Source organism: Poecilia formosa, unplaced genomic scaffold (assembly GCF_000485575.1).
Source record: "Poecilia formosa unplaced genomic scaffold, Poecilia_formosa-5.1.2 Scaffold158, whole genome shotgun sequence".
NCBI classification, from domain to species: domain Eukaryota; kingdom Metazoa; phylum Chordata; class Actinopteri; order Cyprinodontiformes; family Poeciliidae; genus Poecilia; species Poecilia formosa.
The window spans coordinates 729,253-752,733 of NW_006800097.1; the positions used below are offsets into that span (position 1 = coordinate 729,253).

Here is a 23,481-nt window from a genome sequence, read left to right on the forward strand (position 1 = left end):
CTTGAAAGGCTTCCTAGGCTCCATTAAGTGCTGGTTAGGCCTGAAAGAAAAGCTGATCCTTCAGCATCCACACTGTGTGTCTGTATTAAGTATTTTGCCTTGTCATCTGATTACTTTCTTTAGGAAATTATTATGGTGTTAATTTATTTTTGCTTGTCCAACATCCAGTCCATTTCAGATGGGGCAGATAAATTAAAAAAAACCTAGTTGAAACGACTAATTTACTGGTCAACACAGTAAATCTATTGAGACAGATTTTAAGAAGCTGCTTAATATTAATATTTTTACTATACATATTGTCAGCATCAATGTAGACCAGGTTGAGAAAGTCTTTGAAGGTTTTCATAAATGTTCTGTGCAAATCTCAACCAAATCTGGTGTCAAATGTGCAATAATGATGCACATAATAAAATATGTGAAGGACTAGATTTCAAAATATTGAAATATTAATATGCACCTTCAGTTCTATAGTTTTAAAAGCTGCATGGGTGCTAGAAACAAAAAATTTCTAACACCCATCCAGGAGATAAACCAGGAGCGCTGATGATTTGACCAGAAACGAACCACCAGCCATCAGATCCAACTGGTTTCCAGAGGCCTTTCTGGTGCCTGAAAGTCCTCTGGTACCACAGTTTGAATGCGTCTGATCTGAGCCCAAAGGGCAACTGAAACGTGTCAAAGTGAACCATCAGAATCCATTCGTGTCGTGTGCTGACTTGTTCTAGTCATCCCTTTTAGTTTCTGCTCAGCTTATGTTTTTCATTTTTACTTTCATCACAATATAGTTATTGGTGATTAAAAAAACAACTTCTTTCTCAAAACTGTTTCTCTTAGTAACTTGTGTTTCTTTTTTCCTGCAGTGAAAGAAGGCATGAAGACATCATCTTAGTCATCAGTCATGGCCGATAAAAGGAAACTTCAAGGTGAGGCCTTCAGACTGAGCTCTGCTGTGTGTTTGTGCGCCCTTCCAAACACCCGAGTTGGCTCGGATAAGCGATTTGTTGTGGTGCCATCAAGTGTCCGCTGGGTGAGGTATACCACAAATTATACCACCATAATCATTATGGTCTCCCTGCAGCACTTTCCAGGCGGCGTGGTTGTAATTTATTATGATTTGATGGCACCTTTCGGTGTACTTCTGTGAGAATGTTGAAGCCAGTGTTCAACATCGCGTGTGGATGTTTTTCCGGTGTGATCACACCTACTGCTGCTCGGTCCGGCTGTTTTCTGTAACTGTTTTATTTTTAAAAGAGTCGCAGGCCTTGCAAACAAAAATCACATGCACTCACAAGTAAGTTGTTTGCTGGGTTGTGTAAGATTGCTTTACTGCCAGGTTGGAGGTTCTTGGCTGGAGCGAAGCTCAGTGTGGCACATCAGGAATCATGAACTTTTTTCCTGACAAAACAAAACAGAGATTCACTGACCAGGGTTTTCCCAGCCAGTACCAATTTTGATTTTATTTCTTCTTCTGACCCGACAATTTCACATTTCTATAGCACAGAAAATGACAAACTTGAAACATCTGTGTTTGTGCATAAAAACATGTCTCTAAGCTTTAAATTTTCATTAAACTTAAGCATAGATGCGTCAAGCTACAGGCTGGTGATGGATCTATTCATAGAGAATGATCCAATATTTGACTTGTGGATTGTTGATAAGAACAGATCAGTAGAAAATTTTAATTCTATTTGCCTCTAATATCAATACAGCACAATTTTTTTTCACATGGAAAAAAAACTAAACAAAAAACATTTCTACTTAAAAAAATACATAATTGGAAGGAACTCAACAAAAGTCTTATTAACTATTTCAGTATTTTAAACAGATTGCAGTAATAAATGCCTTTGGCTTTTTTGGTTTATGTGCCTTAAGTTTCCGTTTTACAGTGAAAACTCTATGTTAGCAATTGTTTATACAGTTTTTTTTTGTCAAAGTCACTAAATATACTGACAAAGCCATTAAGTTGGCAACGTTGGGGTCTCTCATGGCAGAACGAAAGGAGACAGTGGATAATTTTCAGACATAGCAGATCTGTGGATAAGATTGGTTTCTCATGTAAATATCGGCCTTTTGCAGATCTCCCAAAATGAAGGAAATTAGGGCTGATTTATTGTACCCCTAAATTACAATATTAACTAATATCAGTAAATATTGGATATTGACCCAGATTTACAATTCTGTGCATCCTTAGCCACTTCTGAGTAAAATATCAGTCAATTAGTATAAAGTATTTATCATAAATTCTACATTTTTGGACACAAAATCCATATTAATGTCTGTTAGATAGAAATTATCATGTTTTTAGAATAAAGTCATTCCAAAATCCACTAACAACCTCATATTAAAAAAAAATAAATGAGCATCACAAAAAAAGTAAAATAAAAAAAGTAAAATACTTTAACTTTTGTGTTAAAGTATGTTATGTAGCATCTCATTCATTTTATGTAGATTTCCTTTCGAAATTCTGGGATATTACTATTATTGCCATCTACTGGCATGTTTGTTTAGCCTTCAAACTGCCGCCCTCGTGAGTTTGAAGTGTTAGCTTGTGATCCTCGGCAGGCGCAGCTGTTAGATGTGTTATCCTCAGTCTTTCGGTCGCGAAACAAAAATCTGATGAAACCGGTCTGTCAGTGTGAACTCCTTCCTAGTCTTTTCAAAATCTGTGAAGACTGAATGTTGGATAATGTTTTCCTCAGTTCTTTGCTGTACTAAGTTACTATGATGTAACAGACAATTTGAAGCGGCTAAAGTTTTGTGTGAACAGCTGTTGCCTTCAAAGGGAAACGCATGCTGCTTTTAGTGTGGATATGAACCTCACTGTGTGAAAGACAAAGGTTGTTCAGTGTTTTGTTTTTTTCCCCCTCGGGACTTTTCCATCAAGCAAAACTCTGAGTCGCTCTCTGACATCTTCATTGTGTTCTGTGACTTGATACAGGACATAACTCGCTGCTAGCATACTAGCTAGCTAGCAAGATAGCTTTTTTGCGTCTATCACGGTCAAGGTTTAATTTCTCACCAGATGATTGGATGAAGCTTGTACATTTCTGTGGAGATATAGGCCTTAAATGTCATTCGTAATGGTCTTCTCACTGCTTCTCCCCTTATTCTCAGCACTTACATTTTAAAAAAGATTGAAACACTGAAACAGTACAGATGAAGTTGATGTCAGCTGAGGAGGTTTGCAGCACATAGATGGCTATGCATCTGAAGCTACAGGTGTTGTAAACCTACTCAAACCTTTTCTAAGGAAGACAGTAGAACTAGAGGCTTCACTACGGCCTACAGAAACATTCTTTGCTGTAATCAATAGTTGTCACTTCAGGCTAAAAGTTCATTTTTGACAGGGATCAACGTCCTTCTCTGTTTCACGTTTGTCACAGTGGCTTTCCCCAAAGAGCAGCTGTCATATTAAAAACAAAACAGAAATGTGGACATTTGCTAAAATGTCCTCCTGAAGGAGAGATGATCTAGCAGCAGTGCTGCTCTGGCCTTCTCGGATTGTAATGTATTATTACAGAGGAGGCTGCCTTTCATCTAAAAATAACCCCCCCTCTGAAGTATCTGAACATCAAGACAGTTTAAACCCCGACCTTAGCTGGAGTTTATTCAGACAAATTGTTTCAAGCTGTCTTTACTTCATTTGCCTGTTTTTAGTTGAAAGAAATACCAAATTCATGTTAGAGACACTGTTTAAAAAGGTGGAGTGAATTTTCTTTGTGCTGCAGATTCCTAGAACTTGTCTTTTCCATCTCACTTTAATGTTTTTTATGTTATCATTTGTTTTTGATATAATATTGGAGATTTGTGTGTTTAGATCTGAGTTTGTAAGCTACAGACTATTCTCTATTTATATTAGTGGAATTTACAAATGGAATTTATATTTTATATTCATTATGCATATTATAAATTGTTACATTGTTTTTGTCTCTTTCTTTACTCGCATTAATCTTTTTGTGTTTCAATAATGAGGCTTTAATGTTTTGAACTTTTCACCTTTTCACAAACGGTTGCTGACAAAAGCAACGTGACAGATGTGAGAAATCTGCTGGTGCAGTGGGAAGAATAAATGTCATGCTTAGGCCTGACATGATTTTAATCAAACAACTAAAAACAGCAAATGAATAAAACATTAAAAATAATTAAACAAAAGATTTGCACTTTAAGTATAAACTAAATGCACAAATTACTAGTTTACAAAAATCTATAAAATTATCCCTTATTATTTGTATTTACAAATGAAAAAGCCTGAGGAATCAGAATGTCAAATATAATGAGATTAATCTAGAAATAAACATGAATAGGTTCAGTCATGAGGAAAACTCCAGAGGAATCATGCCATTTACTGATTTTTAAAAAAATAATGAATAACAAAGAAATAGCTAACATTCACTGACTGTGTGAATTTATGAGTTTGTTGTTATTGATTTAAATTTGATTTGTTTACCTTTACTGTTAACCACATCAGTGGTACCCAAAAAATATTCTGATCCCCCCAAAAATACAGAAAGATTTGTGACATAACATTCTTCTAAACTTGTGAATATTACAGGTTATTATGCCACAACTATAGCAGTGCAGTTGTTCCACGAGGAAAGTGACAAAAAAAAGTTTGCATCTTATGGCTGATGTAACTCTTTTTTGTCGTGTTTTTTTTTTACTGGTTTGTAGCTTTTCATATTGATAGTCATTTCAGTAAAAATTTAATTAAATAAGTTGATGGAGAACAGAGTGGAATTTCCACTGCTTGTATAAAAAAAAAAAAAAATCCTTTGCATGTAAAAGGGTTCTGCTGTCACAAATGATGCATAGTTAAGTTAATCTGAGCTCCTTCCTGTTTGTTTTATTGTGAGTGAATTATCAGATCCACATGACAAAAGTTGACATAAGTCATCTGGGACATGTTGCCCCAAAAGAAGCCTAATGTAAACTTATTTGTCTCAAAATGACAGTTTTTAATCCGTTTTTCTGTCTGTCATAAACACTCATATTTAACATAGCAATATATACTTGTGTATGATTGGGGGATGTGTGTCACCTTTAGTACTCAAGCACTGTGGACCCTTTTATGACTTGCATATTTCATGAGATGTCAGCTATAATTTGTAAGCGTATTGCTTTTATGTGTTGCAGTTGTTTTTTTTTTTTTTTTTTGCAATGACCTCATTTAAAAAAGAGAAACTCTGCAAGGGAAAACCTGCCCGACAGGGAGCGTCTCATTTATTCAATGCAGAAAAATTGTTTTATTCACTTTTTATGCAATTTGACTGTAGGGTAAATAAACAGTATCGGTTCTGAAGAACCAAATAATTTACCAGATAAAAACAGTTTCACTTTGCACACACATTAGCATCAGTTTTTATGCAGATAAGAAGGAATTCATATTCTTTAAACTCAACCTTGTTGTGTTTTTATGGTTTGTTTTTTATTTTCTCTTTCAGGGGAAATAGATCGATGTCTGAAAAAAGTAGCGGAAGGAGTGGAGCAGTTTGAAGACATTTGGCAAAAGGTAAGACATTTTTAGCACAGCAACAAATGAATCAATTATTTGGTTTAGAAATATAGAAAATGGCCGGAAATGCACAAATCTGACTGTTTTTAGTTTAATAAAGCTTTTAAATAGTCAGAAAAATCTTCAACGTATTCCTACTTATTCTGATAATAAACATTTTTATGATTCATCTACGAATAAAACTGGCAAACATCTTCATGTGAGAATTGTTCAAAGAAAATAATTAAAATACTTCCCTTTTATTCTCTGCCAACAAAGTGATAGATTTACCTACAGTTTTTTAACCTTTGTAGTTTGAGCTTTGACTTGACAGTAAATATGAGAAAGAAAAAAAAAAAAAAACTTTTAAACTTTCATCAGGAGCTGCTGCCTTTGTAGTTTAACAAAGGCTACCATTCCCTGAAAAAGATTCACATGCTGCCTACAGGAGTAATAAAAATGTGCAGAGACTTAAATAGCAAATGTAGTAAGATGGCAGAAAGTCATTAATTGGGTTTGTTTGGCAAAAGAAATCCCAGTTTATTTTTTTGACTTAATTACGTCCTGGAATTATTTTTGCTGTAGTTGGTCGTTGGCGGTTTTGCTACTGAAAAACTATTTTTCCCTTTTAATAACATTTAAGTAATTCATTATTTTTGTCTTTCTAACAGAACCATGCTGAAAATAAGATTTTGAAGCTAAAAATAAGATTTCCTCCAAAAGCAGGATTCTAAATCAAAATCCCGTAACTTTGGAGTAATCAGTAACTAAAGTGGTTATTTAGTTCTCTGCAGCGTTTTACTGACTTGCTGATAAAAGTGTATTGCCATTATTTATTGCATTTCTGATTTGTGTTAGCCAGTACTTGCTTGAACTTTCATCTTTTGTTTCTTTGCAGCTTCACAATGCAGCCAATACAAACCAGAAGGAGAAATATGAAGCGGACCTCAAGAAAGAGATTAAAAAGCTGCAGGTATGATAAAGCAATCATTAGAAACACTTAAACTAAGTTGCTATTAAAGGTAATTAAATACTTGAGTGAGTCAACCAAAAAACACTTTTAAGAAGTTATGGTTGCAGAAATTACTTTTCGTCCTGGTGTAAGATCTTTTTGATTAAAACATTGAGCCATTTTCTCTCCAGCCAAGACCTTTAATCCCCTTGAAGAGTAAAGTTCACATGAGTGGAAACTTTTAAGAACATGTTTCTGGACCATTAATCTTCCCAACTTTCTTCTAATAAACTAGTTTGGTAATTTAAGGATACCAGAAAAGCAGAAACATAAAACATGGTGTCGAAGAACAGCCAATTTCGGTAAACTTGTGCTCCAACGTTTTTGTTTCCAAATGTTGTGTGAGCTGCACAGGCCGGCGTACGGAAACTGCAGCACCTCTCTACTTTCACAGACGCCCACATGTTGTCATAAGCTTGGTCATCACTAATCCAAAAGGTCCAGGGCGGTCATATGTACAAACAAACAATGTTAGTCAGCGATAAGATCACCTCACAAGCTCCTGGATTAAATAATTAAGGCTCTTAAAAAAAAAAAAAATAAAAAAAAATAAATATATATATATATATATTACTTTTTTTATTAGTCTCACAGCCTTATTTCTTTTTGTATTTTTCCTCATCATGTCTGTGAAACAGTGAGAGGAGAGAGTGCTAATGTGAGGCTGTCATGTTAACAATGAGAGACGGAAACTGTTCTGGACACCTGTGTCAATACATGAGCCGCTGTTTCTCTTTCTCTGTTTTTGTTATTTTGTATTCATTTTTCCACTATCAGCAAGGAATACAAACAGCATGTCTGGCAATAGTCAGCAGCTTCTGATAGGTGTTGTTACATGACACACAGCGCATCCGGAAACTATTCACAGTGCTGCACCTTTTTCACAGTTTATGTTACGACCTTATTCCAACTTGTATTAAATGAAACCCTTTCTTCCAAACCCTGCACATTAATACCCCATTATAACAGTGTGGGAAAAACATTGAGTTTTTGAAAAATTTCTTAAAAATAGAAAACCGGGACCTGCAAAGAACGGACCAAACTGCCTGGTGATGTGAGCTAAGCTTGTAGCATCACATTCAAAAAGGCTACAGGCTGCAATTTCTGCCACAGGTGGATCAACAGTGTGTTGTAAATACTTGAGTAAATGTGATTTCTTGGTTTCCTCTTTCTAAGAAATGTGCAGAAATCTTAAACAAAAAAAAAACAAAAAATTACTTTCTCCTAATGGGGTATTTCTGCGTAGAACTTTGAGTTAACTTTGAAAAAAGAATGTAACATATTAAAAGGTAGAAAATAATGAAGGGTTGTGAAAGGAGTAGCTGTGGTCGGATGAGTTAAAGTATACTTAAGTGATACAAAGTCCTAATCAAAGTCTGCACTTTAATCTGATAACTTGTGGAGAAACTTCAGAGCACCTTTTACCAGATGCACTCTGTTGAATTTCACTGAACTGGAGATATTTTACAAACCAGATTGTTCAAAAAACTCACTGCAAACTTTTAGATTTTAGTGAAATCCGTTTTAAAAATTGTGTATCTTTTTGTTCCTCAGTCAAAATGTCAATAGAATACAAAGATATTCAATTGATTTGAAGCTACAAATTATTTACTATAAAATAAAATGTTTACCTTTTTTGATTAAAATCCTCTTTTATCAGCCTTTTTTAATCTTTTCTGAGTGAACTTGTATAAATGTGTCTTAATTTGACTTCAGGCAGCAAGTAGAGAGAAAAACTGATTAACGTGACTCTGTGAACACCAGACTGAGAGTTTACTGACGCTCACAGTGTGTTGAATTTCATCTCCTTCAGCTTAATTTATATGTGTGTCCCCTGCTTTGTTGCTGTTGTCATGAGGACCAAACTCCAAGCGAAGCCTGCATCAGCTTCACCATCTGACTGTTTAAGACAAGTCTCTGCATGCATTAATAAGTTCTCTAATGTTTTTGTATCCTACTCTTCCTCCCTTCACTGTTCCTCTGTATCATCTTCTTCCTTTATGATCCCGCAGCGCCTTCGAGACCAGATTAAGACGTGGGTGGCATCCAACGAGATCAAAGACAAAAGGCAGCTAATAGAGAACCGCAAACTCATAGAAACGGTGAGTAGGAACCCCAAGAGGGAGCATGAAAACTCTCTGTTGTTGCAGTGAAAAATAAAATTGTAATTGACTGAGTTTTTTACTATGTGAACATATGAGATGGAAATGATGTAGCTTATCAGCTAATTAAATTAGTATTTTTCATGTATTTATTTTAATATGTTAGCTTAATGTAATATTATGCTTATATAAAAATTCTTGATTTTTAAGTAAAATACAAAGAGAAAGAAATTAAATACATTTCTAGTAATGAGGAAAACTTTATCAAATGTATCAAATGTTTGTTTCTTTAAAACAAAAAGAAACATTATTTAACAAACTGTGTTTAATACCATAATGTATTTAACCAGGAAAAAAACTGATTAAGAACAGATTTCTTATTTACAGTGGCAGCCTTTCAAAAGGCAAAGTCTTTGGAGGGAAAACATATAATTATCTGTTACCACATTTTATCTTTATGTGAAGAGTGCAGAGTTTGTATAAGTTTTTTTTTTTTTACAGCTGGAAGCTTCACATCCTACATGCTTAAATCCCTCTATGATTAAAAAATTCTCCATTTTCTCATGTTGTACAAGTAGCTGTGTTTATTTCTGATGGCCACATCCTCAGCTTCTGTTTTCTGCTTCAGCTCAAACCAAAGTCTTGTAAAGCTCATCTCCAGGACACATGTGGCTGCTGTGTATTACACCTAAAACCTGGACTGGAATATTGTGATATTGTAATACTTCAGTTAGTTTGACCTGAAATGTCTCGTCCATCTCATTCAAATGGAAGCTTTATGAACTAATGGTAAACTAACTTTGCATAGAAGAAAAGACCAATGTGTTTCTTTTTAATCATGTGGCAGTAAAAGTAGAGCTAATATTGACTTAAATTATCAGCTTGGCTTTATTTTAAAATCTGTAAATCTCCAACTTTGTAAACTATCATTTGTGGTCTCATGGACTTTTTCCGCTGCCCTCAAGTGGCATAAAAATTAATTACTTCTGGTTTGAGATGTTAGATTTGCATGAGAAGACAAATGAAGCATTTGCACATGGATTAAAAGATCTGTTCCCAAAATATGTTCATTATTGCACAAGATAGTTTGTTAGATAACTAACACTGTGCCTTCAGTGTTGCTGCTTTGCCTGTCGGGCCTCAGAGCCTCATTTACCTTTCAATGATAACTATTCAGATGGATTACATGCGAGACAACTCGCCAGAGCTCCATCTGTCACACTCGAGTTTTGGTTTTTATTCTAACCCCACACTGATAATTTATTTTTCATATGGTTTTCTCGGCTGATATAAAAATACAGTGTAGTGGACAGAATATATTATCGTCGTCTTTGGTCTACTGCAGGATCACACGAAAATATGAGGCACTGATAAAGTTATAGCTGAGAGGGCTCACAGGCTAAATCAACAAGTTTATAGCTAATAACTCTTTAGATTTGTACAAAAATATTGTTAGTGCGCCTGTCAAGTTTTGCTTAAATGCAACTGCAAAGGGGCAGCAACATAGGGTTTTTGTGACAGTCTCTTAATAAGGTGTCAACAAATCCAAATGTGAATAGTTTTTTTGATAAGTTGTGCAGTGACATGTTGCTTCTCCTGTGGTTTAAGAAAGACATTCCCCATATATGAGTTGAACAATTAGACCCTAGAAATGTTGAAAAACGCATTAAAACCATTTAGTGTTGATATAAAATCAGTATTAGCTCAAGAAATTCAAGAATGCAACATCATTGAAAACAAGCTTTATTAAATTTCCAGAGGTCTAATATTGTGGGGAGGGGGGGCTTTCTTCAGGAATTATCTCTTCATCCATTTTCTGTGTTTTATCTTCTTGCAGCAAATGGAGCGTTTTAAAATAGTTGAAAGAGAAACCAAGACAAAAGCGTACTCAAAAGAAGGACTCGGCCTTATCCAGAAGGTGGACCCGGCGCAGAAGGAGAAGGAAGAGGTCGGCACCTGGCTGACGGTGAGCGTCTGGTCAACCGGACCGCTGGGCTTTACCCTTCAGAGAAAAACTGTTTCACTCGTTCAAACTGCTGAGTCCTAATTTTTCCTCATTTCCCCCAGTATGTGATAAGTGAGGAACAAGACATAAAGCCGCATAAATGTAATTGGATAGGTGGAGTCACATTTTGCTCACAATGGAACGTTTTTCCCCTAAAAGATTCTTAAAAGTGATTAAAACATGGAAGTGAAAATGATAAATAGAGGAACCAAAACTACATGAAATAAAAATGAAGAGTTTCTAGTTTGCTGGGCAGAACTAATAATTACAGAGCAGCTTATTTATGAAATAGACATTGACTGGATTACCTGATAATTTACTCTTTACATTTTGATTGCTATTAATGAAAAGCTCTAATTGGATTTTCAGTAAATACGCTGATTCTCAGGCGTTATGCTTCTCAGCTCCATAAAATGCCTTTAGATAGTATTTTTTGTGAATGCCCTTAATGAATAAATTGAATCTATAATAGAAGTAAATGCTCATTATGTATTTATTCAGTTTTTTCATGAGTTCATAATTATAGTTTATAATTTTCCCAGATCTTTCCCTCATTGTCATCAACACCTAACAGTGTAGTTAGATTTGTTTTAAATAATTGTATAGAAAATTTTAAAACTGTGTTGTGCGATCAAAGAAAAGCAATCATTTCCATTGAACAATGAAATCATGCCAAGAGAATCCCAGAATTAAGAAATAAATCTGCTATTTTTTAAAATATTTGATGCTGTTGTTTGACCTTTTCCTCTTCTTTCATCTCAGAACACGATAGACACGTTGAACATGCAGGTGGACCAGTTCGAGAGCGAAGTGGAGTCTCTTTCAGTCCAGACGAGAAAAAAGAAAGGAGACAAGGAGGTCAGTCTGCTCTCCTTTCTGAATCATTCATTTTTTCCCCTTTCATTGCTCTCCCACTGCTGCTTCCAGATCGGTTGGCTTGTCATCCCCACAGCTCTCCTCCTTTTATCTCGCCGTCTCTTTTTTGGCGGAGAGGTCAGATATTGAACCCTGCTTTCATCTTCTGTCTCTGGCCAACGACGATAACCTCACTGACCGAGTCTCTCTGACTCCAACTTTCCCTTTAAAGTCCTCCCCAGGGACTTCATTTATCGGAAACTTACTGATGTGGCAGTGCAGTCTTTTCAGAGAACCTACAAGTTCTGAATTAAGAATGAATACTTCATATTCATATGTCACAGGAGCTTATTTGTAATGACAGTGAAATGAAAGTGTGCAGCAGACGTTACTTTCCCTGAAAGTCCCTCCTGTTTGTTTCTGTGCAGAAAGTTTCAGATTGAGAAGCAGGAAGATTTATTTTGTGTTTCTTGTGCAGTTAGCAAAGCTGGGCAAAACGCAAGGATCAAATAGGTGAAAGGATCAAATCAGTGAGTTCTTGAATGCTGATGCAAGTTTGTCCTTAAGTGACAAAAATATCAAGAACAAAAACAAGAACAATATTTATAGCAAATGTTTGACTCCTGATGATTTTGGTTGAAGACACACGTTGGAAATAAACATCGACGCTGATCAAATGTATCACTTCAAACTTACATTTCCTCTGCTTTTGTTAAAAGATTTACAGAATAAAACAGAGAATAATGTTAGAAAAGTGTAAAAAAAAAAGTTACTTAAACATGCATTAAAGCACTCTTCAGCCAAAAAATATCCTTTCGATTTTGAGGACTTTTTAATGTTGTGTCTCATTTTTTTTGTAGGATTATGAGCCTATTTTTAGAGGTTAGAAGGTCCACCTCCCTCACTGTGTGTAAATTATTAGCCTTCGGCTGTCTTCAAGTATTTCAGAAAGGTTATTTTGTTTGTTAGAAGTGACCTTTAAGACTACACGTACACCTTGCTGAAACATATGTAGTTTGAGTCTAAATTTGATTTCCCTTTGACTTCTACGGTTCCTGTTCATTTTCAGAGTCTGGAAGTTATCCAGGGTGGAATTGGTAAGGGGAAAAAAAAAGAATATGGAAAAATATATTTATTTCAAGACTTGATGCAGTGTCCACTTGCCTAAATTTTGCATCTGTCCATTTGTTTTAGTTTGTTATATAGATTTTGACCTAGATTTAGAATAATAAATCAAATTAGTAATGGATTTTTGAATTCATTCTCAAATATTGGTTTAAAAAATAAACGATTTCTGTGCCATTTTCATGCTTAGATGAAATGTGTTAGGAAGTTTGGTTTTGCTTACCTCCTCCGTGCAGCCTAATAACAAACACCCCTTAGTGTTTTTTAAGAGCTTTTGTGTTTTAATAATATCCATTTAGCCGGTTTGTTATTTGCACACAGAGCCCACGTGTTGCGTTCTGTCCAAATAGACACTGGGGGCAAATTAGGACAATTAAACATTTGAGTGTTCTCCAACCTTCAGAGGATGTGTGAATTAACAGTGAAGCACTCGGAGAATGAAATATTGAAATCAGAAAGTGGCACTCTGCCTGCATGCTTTGTGATGCATTAGGCTGGAAAGTGCACATGGCGGCCACTAATGCTCTCACCGCTTTAAATCACTCGTGATCTCCTTTCTGCACATTTCGCTCGTTAAACTTTAAACACGCTTTTATTTTTTGTTTTAGAAGTTGTTAATATTCTCAAATGCTTTCTTGTTCCCCCTGTTGGAGTTAAATTATTAATAAAGCTTTGCATTGTGTGGAAGAATATATATATTTTAAAATAAATCACCTTGCAGCCAAGAGTTTAAACATATGGAGCCTCTTAATGGGGGAAATTTTTCTTTTACCTTGCAATAAATATGAAAAAAAACAACAAAAAACCTTATATTGTAGCAAAAAGACTTTCAATATTCAAGATGCCGCATGAACAGACTAGTAAAAAATACATTATTGTAAGGAAACACAAAGGTATTTCATGGGAATGCAAAACTTATTGCACAGGAATGTAAAACCTTCATAAGGTAATGTTAAAAAACCTTTGTGCCTGGATAAAAAACAGCTGATTAAGTTGACCTGTTGTTGTCCTACAGAAGCAGGACCGGATCGAGGAGCTGAAAAAGTTCATTGAGAAGCATCGGTATCACATCCAAATGCTGGAGACGATACTGAGAATGCTGGACAATGACTCACTGCAGGTCGAAGCCATCAGGAAGATCAAGGTTTGTCAAAAAACTGCAGAGACACACAGCTTTAATATGTGATATTTAACTAAGATTGAAGTATTTGTGCTTTCTCTCCAAAGGATGATGTTGAGTACTACAGAGAGTCATCGCAGGATCCAGACTTTGAGGAGAACGATTATATATATGACGATCTCGACCTGGATGAATACCGTACGTATAGAAAATAGTTTTTTGGTACAAGCATTGTGACTTCCCTTGGGGGAAACATCTTGATTACACATCAAAACAAGTACAGAAGAACCTGGTTGTATTGTATTCCAATGGACGTCTTGCAAAAAAATCACTTTAAAGAATCCCATAAATATTTTTTTGGTCATTTAAGCATAAGAATGTGTATAAATCTTTTAATTACTTGAACTCTACAATAAATAATAAATATTTAACCGTGAGCTCAACAAGTTGAATTGGTCTAGATCAAACCTTGACCTACAATAATAAACAAAAGACTAAAAATTCACAATAGAGGCTGAAACCTTTTGTGTCTTTTCTGTTTCCAGCTCAACAATTACTCGCCACCTCCCCTCCAGGACCCTCACACTTGGAGGACGAGATCTTCCAGAACTCCAGCAGCACACCGACCTCCACCACCTCATCCTCACCAATCCCTCCTTCGCCTGCCACTTGCACTACGGTGAGAAAAACGATCCTTTTCATTTCACGCACATCAATTGTTTGCCCTTTCTGTTTGTTTTTACTTCTGTTCTTCCTGGTTTTTGATCCTCTAGCAATATGAGGTTAAAAAAACTGTAATCCATTCATTTGTATAAAGAAAGAATGGCTTAGATTGTTTCATCATTGACCTGAAAGATGTTTTAATCTAACAATGGTAATCATGAACAATTAAGTCAGTTATTACCTCTAGCTCAAATCAAGGCACATCAGTATCTAAAATATGTGCGGAAGATAATTGCACCTTTGTAGAGCCTTGCCATCTGCTCTTTATATTCTCTTCTATTGGTTTCATATCATCTCTTCTGCTTCTACACTCTCATTCAGTGGGTAAAAGTAGTTATTATAAGTCTGATATGCAAGTGGGAGTTATGGTATTTTGCAGTGCTGATCAAGAGAGGTTTTTTTTTCTGGGATTAAAGGAAATGTGAAAGATGTGTGCAGGATGCTACCATTACTCATTGAAAATGTAAACTTAATCTCAAAAGTTTCTCTTTCACATACTAACATTGACTTATAAGGGAAGCAGAGTGCTTGCTTCATTCTAAATTACACTAATCAGAAGTGGTTTTTACTTTTTTTGGTCATGTAAACACTAAAGCATTGCACTTTAGTGTTTGCATAGCATTTAGTAAATGTAAAAAGATGTTTAGAAAAAAAAAACTGAACTGGTTTCGACAGGTATAGTACTGGCCTCAAAACTGGGAAGTGTGTAAAAATCCTGCAACAAAAAAATCCCCTATCTCTCCCAGAGAGGCCCCAAGGCTTAAAGCTCGGACCACTTCTTTTTGTTTTATGTACTTATTCCACAGGTTCAGCTATGTAGACTCCAGTATCAGTGCTTCACAGTCGATTCTCACAATATAGCATCTTCATTTATTTATTCATACTTAGTGCTTTGTAGATAAATAAAAAAATATATTCTTATAGTTTTTCTTCAATGAAGGTAAGAAAAAAGTATTAATTCTCCTCTGAATCTGCAAGTGTAAATGTTTGCCTTCTAAGTAAATTAATATTTTTGGTCTCTTGTCAAATTAATGCATCTTTGAAAATATTCCCTATTTTAAAAGATTATCACAATTTGGCAAATCATTTTTCAAATTTTAGGAAAATTGTTCAATATTTATTAGAACTGAGACTGTATGTTCATAAAAATGAATGAGTATTTTTTTCAATTTTATCAGAAATAATTTTGATTTGCAATCATATGCACTCTTTAAAACATGCAATTCAACTTAGAAAGATGTTGACTGTTCTGAGAAATGTCATCTTGAAAATGACTGGTGTTTACTTGTTTGATGTAATCTGACATTGTTTCTGATGTCAGTCCTTTTCTGAAACCTGACTGTGATTCAATTTCCAGGAGAACTCAGAAGATGACAAGAAGAGGGGACGTTCGACGGACAGTGAAGTCAGTCAGGTTGGTATAAACGCTAATGTAGACTTAATGATGAAATGTTGTTTTTGAGGTTTTAAATGTAAATAGTTAAAATAAATTGACATCTCAGATTTCAACTCATTCATACAATTTTAACACGTTTTTATGATGACTTATGTTCTTGAGCTGTGGATACAATGCACAGTTTTTATTGAAGCATTTATTAATTGCCAGTCTTATCTTGAAATCTGTGCAGCCGAATTTAACAAACAAAATCCTTTGCGTTTCTTTTCCAGTCACCAGTGAAGAATGGAAATCCCTCCTCGTCATTATCTTCGTCCTCCTCTTCCTCCTCTTCGTCTTCTTCTGCCTCGGGGCTCACCTCATCCTCTCTGGTTTCTGTTGCTGGCGGAGGCATCGGTGGCTCTGGAAGCAGTCATCTTAGCGCAGTGGGGGGTCCTTTCTCCAACACTTTAGCCGGTAGCTACAGCAACGCCACGCAGCAGCCGCCTCACCCGTCGGTGCAGCAGCAGCAGGCCAAAAACTCGCCGATCTCTTCGGCTCCCATCAACTCCAGCACCTCCACCAACAGCCACAGCGCCTCGTCAGCGTCCTCGCCACCCAGCACACAGGGGCTCCTGACTTCGAACTCCCTGCCCCAGGCGCCTTCGGGTCCCACGGCGACCTCCAACAGCCTTGGCCTCAGTCTGGGGCCCTCTCTGGGGAAAAGCTCCATCTCCACCAGCCCCGGCCTGTCAGGGATGCCGGCGTCCCTAAGCAATATGGTGGGTCTTCTCTCAAGCTCCACCCCAACCCCCTACGCTCAGGCGGCCGCCTCGGGCACGGCCAGCTCAGGGTTACCGGGCTCTCTCGGCGGCGTCAGCAGCACAACGACCAACAGCGGGGTGGGCGCCATCGGTAGCGGCAGCATCGCGGTCGGCGGGCCGACGTCCTCGCAGGGAGGCATGCTCGGCACGGCTTCTATAGTGGGGAGCGTCGGCTCGGGGATTCTGGGCTTGGGTTCAGGTCAATCGGGGGTGCAGGGGTCTTCCCTGGGGCCGCAGAGCCCCATCGGGAGCTTAGCTCCTGGAAGCGGAATAGGAGTTATCGGAAGCAACGGCGGCAGCTCAGGATCCGCAGGGAGCGGAGTCGGAGGAGGAAGCTCATCCCTGTCCGGTCGACCGCCGAGCAGACAGAAGCAGAACGGTAGCACCAGTGAGTATCTGACCTCCACCCGAGTCCGTTCATCTAAATATAAATCACGCTTGTTCTTCTGGCATTTGGGTATATGTAAATTAGAAAATAGAAACTAAACCAATATATTAAGGGCATTTTTATGAAATATAAAACAACAAAACAAGACTTTTGACCTGACATTATTGTTGTTTGTATTGATTGGTTGGTAAATGCTTTCCTTAAACTATCACCACAATTTACTATCTTACCATGTATATTGGGAAATTTGGAAAAATAATAAAATAATAATAATTTACATGAGTGTAAATGAAAGTCGCCTAGATGTTAGAAAGTGAAGGACATCTTGTTAAAGATTCAACCCAGTCATGTTTTTGAAACACGGTTTTTGATGCTTTCCTGATTTGCATAGTGTATGGTTATCGGGTTTAATCTGCTGCAGGATGGAACAACAAAACTCTTATTTTTATTTATTTGCCATTTTCAAAGCATCCATTAAAATACTGGGGTAAAGATTCCAGACTCTGAATTCCCCCTAAGTAGCAAAAATGTTTTAGGCCTGCTATCATCTACAACAGCTTAGCTACTCAAAATCTCCACACGAACACTCACTAGTGCTAATCAGCCAAATGTTTGAATAAGAGTTAAACATAGACAATTTATCTAACCTCAGAGTGCATTCAGCTGTTAAAAAGCTCACTAATAAACCCAAACTCCCAAAAATATTTTTCATTTTTAACACAGGCTCTTGAACTCTGGTATTCTGAAACATTTAGGATTATTTTTGTTGTCTCTAAACGATAATTTGTGAAGAGTCAGACATTTTATTTATTGAGCTACAGAGTTCATTTTGATGGTTTGCTCTCTCTCTCTACAGGTCACAGTGCTGTGGTAGCAGATAGCACAACAGACTCCGCCCTCAACAGTGCCACCCAATCACAAAGCAGCCAATCCTCATCTCTGACCTCCACAGCCAATCAGCTGTAAGTTTAAAGTACAAGAAGAACTTCTGAAGTAAATTTATTTTCATCAGCCTGACCGATCTTCAATATTTGTTTATTTATTTAGAAATTTTTACATTTGCTTTTTATTTTTATTGTTATATTGCTGATTGGCTGAGCAATATGTCATGTGAAATATATAAATTTGATTGCTTGCACCACTGTTCCTCCTTCCCAGTAAGGACACTGGTCCCAGTTTACTTGGCTCCATGGGTTTGTTGTCCACCTCCCCATCGCCGGCGTCGTACAGTGAGGCTAAAACAACGAGTGGTGGAAGCCTTCAGAACGGGCCGCTGTCCTACTCACAGCCACCTGAAAGCATCAAGGTGAGGAGAATACAGCGTTGTCTCCTGCTCTTCATCGTACCTTTTGTTCACTGATGTTCTCTAAATGTACCACTAATTAGCTGACATTTGGTGGTTTTTGTTTGCACAAGCTTTTATTCAGGGATAAAAGAGTAAAGAGGGTGTGAAAACAAATGCAAACTAAACTTCCCATATTCATTGTAAAAACAAGAAATTAAAACAGAATATAATTTTCCTTCCATTTAACAATTATGCATCACTTTATGATGGTCTCTGGAAGGTTTGAGGCTGTAATGTGATAAAATGTGAAAAAGGCGGCGGATATGAGTAATTTAGCAGAGTTGTCTCCTGGTTTTCTAAAAGTCTTAAGGTTTTTCTCTGCCTTTTGGCTGCCTTTCCAATCATGTCCAAGGTTTCTTAATTTAAGAAATGACCAGTGTTTTGATTCAACTATAACAGACAACAAACATGCCTTAATAACTGACTTGAAATGGGATTTTTGGGCACTTTTTGCAAGCAGGTTGCGACAAACTGTTCTTATAAACCCACCAGACACCATTCTAATCCAGATTTATCTCTCTTTGGGGAGAACTTCTTGGATGCAAACGTAGAGTTTTGTTCCCATCAAGCTGTTATCTATAGTTGTATTTGTGGATATAATTTGAAAAGCTGGAATAGCCTTTTTGTAGCCAAATGCAAATCAAAAATGGTTCCTTAAATGCATTACGTGTTTGTGTAGCACTGATTCACATACATTTTCACAGTTGTGTGTTCATCTGCAAAATCTAGTAAAATTCTGGGAAATGTCAAATTTACCAGCTTTTAAATGGATGTAAATTTAACACCAGTTGCACAAAAAACATCTACAATTTTCACTGTTATTGTTTTTTAAGTAACTTCAAGCCAAAATGGCAATATCATGTTTGAAAAAGGAAGTACGCCCTTACATCAACTGGGAACATGTCAAGAGAGAAAGGAGCAGACGGGTAACGCAGATTGTTAATTGATCACCATCATTGTTTCCACCTCTAACTGCACAAGTTTTCAGTTTACTGGTATAGCACAATGTCAACTAAGAAGAATCTCAGCAATGACCCATCAATAAGCAAAGGGTGGTTTGTTGAATTTGTCCTTTGTTGAATTTTCTGCACAGAGAAAAACAACCAGTTGCCAATCTTCTCAGGAGTTAAAATCTAAAAAAAATTCAATGAAAGATCAGAACGCACAATACTCTGAGAAATTGTGAAAGACCCCAAATTTCAATTTCAGATTCCACACGCCTCAGTTAGCATGTAAAGTCAATAAAATTGATAAAGACAGAAAGATACAAATGTTGCGAGGAGAGAGCTTTGTTATATAGAAATAATGACAGAACAACTTCACGTTTTATGCAAATGAACTTTTGGGAATTTTGGAACAAACTGTGAAGTAGGGAAGAGAGGAGCTGATGATAAGTGCATGTTTTATGATCATAGCCTGTTGCTACTGTGGGTGCAATTTTTAATTTCTAATTTGGTTTAAAAAAAAAAGCAATGCTTTGGAATATTACAGATTTCTGAAGGACAAATAAAAACGTCCTCAAAATCTATGTCACACTTATTTTGTAGTGTTGAAATAATATCCTGAACCCAGGGGAGTGAAAGAAGGAGAGTTAAAAAACAAAAACACAAAACAGTCCAAGAAGTAAAATCTAACATATTTCCTTGGCAACTTGATCAGTGAAGCGGAACTGGCGTTCCTCCGCCCAGAACGATACAACAACTCTACACACACATCCAGGAGAATCTGTTTTCCCATGAGTGTCCTTGTCTGTCCTCATCAGCCCCAGGAGCCTCTGAGCAGGTCCATGGCCGAGCGAGCAGCACCCAGCTCAGGGATTGAGGGAGATGTGTCCTCCCTGCACCTTACTTCAGGTAGGATTCACACCAACATGTGCTCCAACGGGAGGACCGAGGGGTTACCACCGAGCAGAAATAGAAACGCAGCAGATTTAATGGAACTAAATGTCATCTCCCTTCCCACTCTCAGCCGCTTCTGAACAAAGGCTGCAGCTGATATAATCATCCCTGACTCAACTTTATTTCTTGTTGTCTCTCCTCCCGCTGCATCATCTTTTCCCTCCCCCTCCTCCACTTCTGTTCCCTCATTTTTCCTGTGTCCTCTCAGACATCTTCCCAAGCAGCACTACGGCCCCCTCGGGGGCCCCGTCAGCACCTCAGTCCTCCCTGTCAGAGGTCAGCATCCTCCCGTCACTGGGCGTCTGTCCACTGGGGCCAGTTCCCTTTTCCAAAGACCAGCTCTACCAACAGGCCATGCAGGAGGCGGCGTGGACGCACATGCCCCACCCGTCCGACTCGGAGAGAATCAGGTGCAGTAAACTTGTCACACTTCCTTTTATTGAAATAATTACAGGTAAAAGGGATCAAATGTTTGGATACAGGATGGAGACTCTAACTGTGGGACTCGTTGCCCTCAGCACTCAGTGCACCTCCATTTTGGACCCACTCTGAGAGCTGATTATTTAAAGTCATTTCCTCTGATCTGTTCATACTGTAAAATGTGACTCTAATAAATGTTATCTACAGGCACTCTTTGGCATTTTATTGTTCAACCCACGGCTTTTTGAGCTTCTAAAAGCATCCTTTAAGTGTTTTTTTTAAATTGATTTTGTTTTTTATGAAAACAATTGATGTTATTGCATCTAGATGTTCAAAATAAACTATTAATATATCATATTATGTAAGATATAACTGGTCTGAATGAGAATCAAGATAATAATAATAATAAATGGAAATGGGCTCTTACCAAGTATTTTTGGTTTAGTGCAAATATCTTTGGTACCCTTGAGATGAGATAAAACCCAGTTCTGGATTAACAACAAGATTTCTTTTATGTTTATTTTAAAGGCGTGTGAAAGTTTCTGAAAATCTGTTAGAAAAGTTGTCATGGATCTTAAATATTTTAAAGATACAGATACTTTTTTAATTATTTATACAGTGAAAGCACAAGTCAAGACCAAGTAAACAAATAAATTTTGCTTCACTTGCTTTCTTAACAATAAACCAAACCTAAAGGTAAACAGACATCACTCAATAATTTATTAGGCTTGAATGAAAAATACAAATCAACACACTTGTACCCTTTTAAATACAGCGACAATAAACATTTATTGATATTTTTATATGTCTATGTCATGCATTTGTTTTCTTGGGTTTTTTGCATTTTCTGACAGAAAATTTTAAGAATTGTTCAAATTCATTGTTAACTGGCATTCTACATGTGCACATATTGGTCTTTAATCTCCCTTAAGAAAATGAAAAATCTTTTTTTTTTAAGTATTTCTCTTTACACTTGTAATGCCAAAAAGATTCAGCCGATTTCTAAGCAAAGGAAGCAGCTTAGAGACTCTTTTTTGCGTTTCATATTTTCTGAAGCTCAGATGTTCTCTGCACACCTGCACACAGATTCACAGTCAGAACCCGGTTTGCTGCTGCTGCATCTGCAGCCCACACATCTACAATTGACATTTAAATCCAAACACTCGACAGCTCTCTTCCAACACTACCTGTTTGTGTTTTACAGTCGCAGCAGAAAAACGCTTCTGTCTGTTTCTGTTTCTTGAGTCTGGTTCACTTCTAATCTCTCATGCCGTTATTTTTCTGCTCACAGCCATAATTTCTGCTGCTTGAGTTGAAGAGCTCACATTAGTCAGATATTCCGAGCTACCACTCCATAAAGATTATGATGTGGTGATTGTTATTTTTCACGCCACACGGGATCTAAAAATACAGAAGTTGGCTGAAAATGCAGTTTGCTTAGCAGCTTAAAATGAATCAGCGAGGGCAAACTTTGGGGTTGTAGAATCCGTGTTCAGATTTGATCTGAACTCAGTTGTGTTTATCTTAAAAATGTATATATATTATCCTAAAAAAACACCCACATTATCCCACTGCTGTTCTACAACAAAAAAAATTGGATTAGTTATATTCTTATTAATTATATCCCTTCAAATTAATTTCTGTTGGAATTGGTCCATTATTTTCTTTTAATTAGAGTTAATTAACCAGCAAGAAACAAAGCCAAACTACAGCATTAGTCTGAAAATAAAGAAGATTAAGAAAAACACAGAAAAAATTTCAACGGTGTGAAATCATTAAATAAGAAGAAAAGATGTTCTGAAACAGTTCAACGGTTAAAATCTGTGTTCAAAGCCGTGCTGCAGTTCACTGCCTGTTAGAACGCCTTTAAAAATGCATGAATGCTTTATGTGGGCCAGCAGCGCTACACTTAGAAAATGTAATAGGTTTGTTTTTAAATATTGTATATGTGATTATTTTAAATAATAATAAAAATCAATAGTATGCTATTGGAATACATGTAAAAGTTTTTTTGTGGTGTGAGAAAGTATTTTTGTATTGAATGAATAAATTCCCTTATTTCAGTGTTTCAGTAATTATTTCATGAACACGTGTTATATGTCTGGTCAACACTGTTACAGAGGAGCTGATTGTTGCTAAGTCTCTGTGTCGCCGCTGCAGGCAGTACCTGATGAGGAACCCCTGCCCCACCCCACCCTTCCACCACCAGATGCCACCACCTCATTCCGACACTGTAGAGTTTTACCAGAGGCTTTCCACGGAAACGTTGTTCTTCATCTTTTACTACCTGGAGGTAATTCTGTGTTCATGTAACACGGTTCTAATGAGGAGTTTTTAATTCTAATTTAACTGGGTTATCTGATGATAAATGCTATGAACACTGCAGCCGTTCCTGATTTACTTCATGTCCCCTCTGCTCCCCGCTGTGTGCAGGGCACTAAGGCCCAGTATCTGGCAGCCAAGGCCCTGAAGAAGCAGTCATGGAGGTTCCACACAAAGTACATGATGTGGTTTCAGAGGCACGAAGAGCCCAAGACCATCACTGATGAGTATGAGCAGGTCAGTTTGGATTTATGCTCACCTGCTAATCAAATCCAGTTGCTGCAGTTGTTGTCCTTGGCGCTGATTGTCTGAAACCTGAAGAGCAGAAGTAAGGAAGGCTGACTGTAGAAATGACCTTCTGGTTGTCCTAAAATGTTCTCCACTCTGTGCATTAATGCATATTAATGTATATTTCATGTTGAAACTGTTAAAATAGGCACTTAAAAGCATTTTTAGAGAGAGTCTGAAGTATTTTA

At 37.0% G+C, this 23,481-nt stretch overlaps 1 protein-coding gene across 1 annotated transcript in view; it reads left to right on the forward strand.

Moving 5' to 3' along the window:
- The window catches only part of LOC103146427 (CCR4-NOT transcription complex subunit 3-like), a 28,804-nt gene that overhangs the window by 2,781 nt on the left and 2,542 nt on the right, over positions 1-23,481 (forward strand). Inside the window, exons 2-18 of the mRNA XM_007564344.2 lie at positions 861-923; positions 5,442-5,509; positions 6,390-6,464; positions 8,516-8,605; positions 10,443-10,571; positions 11,373-11,468; positions 13,606-13,734; positions 13,818-13,908; positions 14,256-14,389; positions 15,791-15,847; positions 16,102-17,020; positions 17,877-17,982; positions 18,179-18,326; positions 20,128-20,218; positions 20,472-20,673; positions 22,844-22,976; positions 23,117-23,242. Coding sequence (XP_007564406.1) covers positions 899-923; positions 5,442-5,509; positions 6,390-6,464; positions 8,516-8,605; positions 10,443-10,571; positions 11,373-11,468; positions 13,606-13,734; positions 13,818-13,908; positions 14,256-14,389; positions 15,791-15,847; positions 16,102-17,020; positions 17,877-17,982; positions 18,179-18,326; positions 20,128-20,218; positions 20,472-20,673; positions 22,844-22,976; positions 23,117-23,242 — 2,619 coding nt within the window. The 5' untranslated portion in view covers positions 861-898. The remainder of the gene's footprint in view (positions 1-860; positions 924-5,441; positions 5,510-6,389; positions 6,465-8,515; positions 8,606-10,442; positions 10,572-11,372; positions 11,469-13,605; positions 13,735-13,817; positions 13,909-14,255; positions 14,390-15,790; positions 15,848-16,101; positions 17,021-17,876; positions 17,983-18,178; positions 18,327-20,127; positions 20,219-20,471; positions 20,674-22,843; positions 22,977-23,116; positions 23,243-23,481) is intronic.